Below are 801 nucleotides of genomic sequence, written 5' to 3'. Positions count from 1 at the left end.
CAGACGTTAGTCCAAGCTAAAAGCTCATCCACAAACTTCATTCAGGTTGATTCAGAACTTCAAAAATTAAAATCACAGTCTGCAGCTGGGACTATTAGCCTTGATAAAGTACCCTTTTTCACTCACTGAAGTCATGTCCTCTCTCTCTATCACAGGGATCGTAGAAGCATGACTTGTCTCTCTTATTTTGGCAGGTTTTATCCCACCTCCTCTGATCTTCGGGGCCGGGATTGACTCCACATGTCTGTTCTGGAGCACGTTCTGTGGGGAGCAAGGAGCCTGTGCACTGTATGACAACGTGGTCTACAGATACCTGTATGTCAGCATTGCCATCGCCCTCAAGTCCTTTGCATTCATCCTGTACACAACCACCTGGCAGTGCTTGAGGAAAAACTATAAAAGATACATCAAGAACCACAAAGGTGGTCTCAGCACTAGTGAGTTTTTTGCCTCTACTCTCACCCTAGACAATCTGGGGCGGGACTCGGTGCCCCAAAATCAACCACATAGGACAAAATTTATCTATAACCTTGAAGATCATGAGTGGTGTGAAAATATGGAGTCTGTTTTATAGTGACTGTGGAGGAGTGAACTATATTAATAATACAAGGGTCCTTTTTAATAAAAACAAGGAGAGAGCACGAATGGAAAAAGAAACAACTGCGAAACAGCAACGGCAACACAGGAAACTTCTGTCTTTTTCTCAAAGTCACACCCAGCCAGGATTCTTGAGAACAGAGTCTTTTAATGGGATCACTTGTGACATCCTGAAGGGAGATGGAGAAAGCAGGGAGCCCTTGT

General features: G+C 44.1%; 1 protein-coding gene across 1 annotated transcript in view; it reads left to right on the top strand.

The window, feature by feature from the left end:
* SLCO3A1 (solute carrier organic anion transporter family member 3A1) overlaps positions 1-795 on the top strand; it is a 164,955-nt gene extending 164,160 nt beyond the window's left edge. Inside the window, exon 11 of the mRNA XM_005426055.2 lies at positions 195-795. Coding sequence (XP_005426112.1) covers positions 195-574 — 380 coding nt within the window. The 3' untranslated portion in view covers positions 575-795. The remainder of the gene's footprint in view (positions 1-194) is intronic.
* Positions 796-801: the final 6 nt, after the last annotated feature.

The sequence above is a fragment of the Geospiza fortis genome, unplaced genomic scaffold (genome assembly GCF_000277835.1).
Source record: "Geospiza fortis unplaced genomic scaffold, GeoFor_1.0 scaffold330, whole genome shotgun sequence".
In the NCBI taxonomy this organism is placed as follows: domain Eukaryota; kingdom Metazoa; phylum Chordata; class Aves; order Passeriformes; family Thraupidae; genus Geospiza; species Geospiza fortis.
This window is presented reverse-complemented; position numbering and strand designations above follow the sequence as displayed.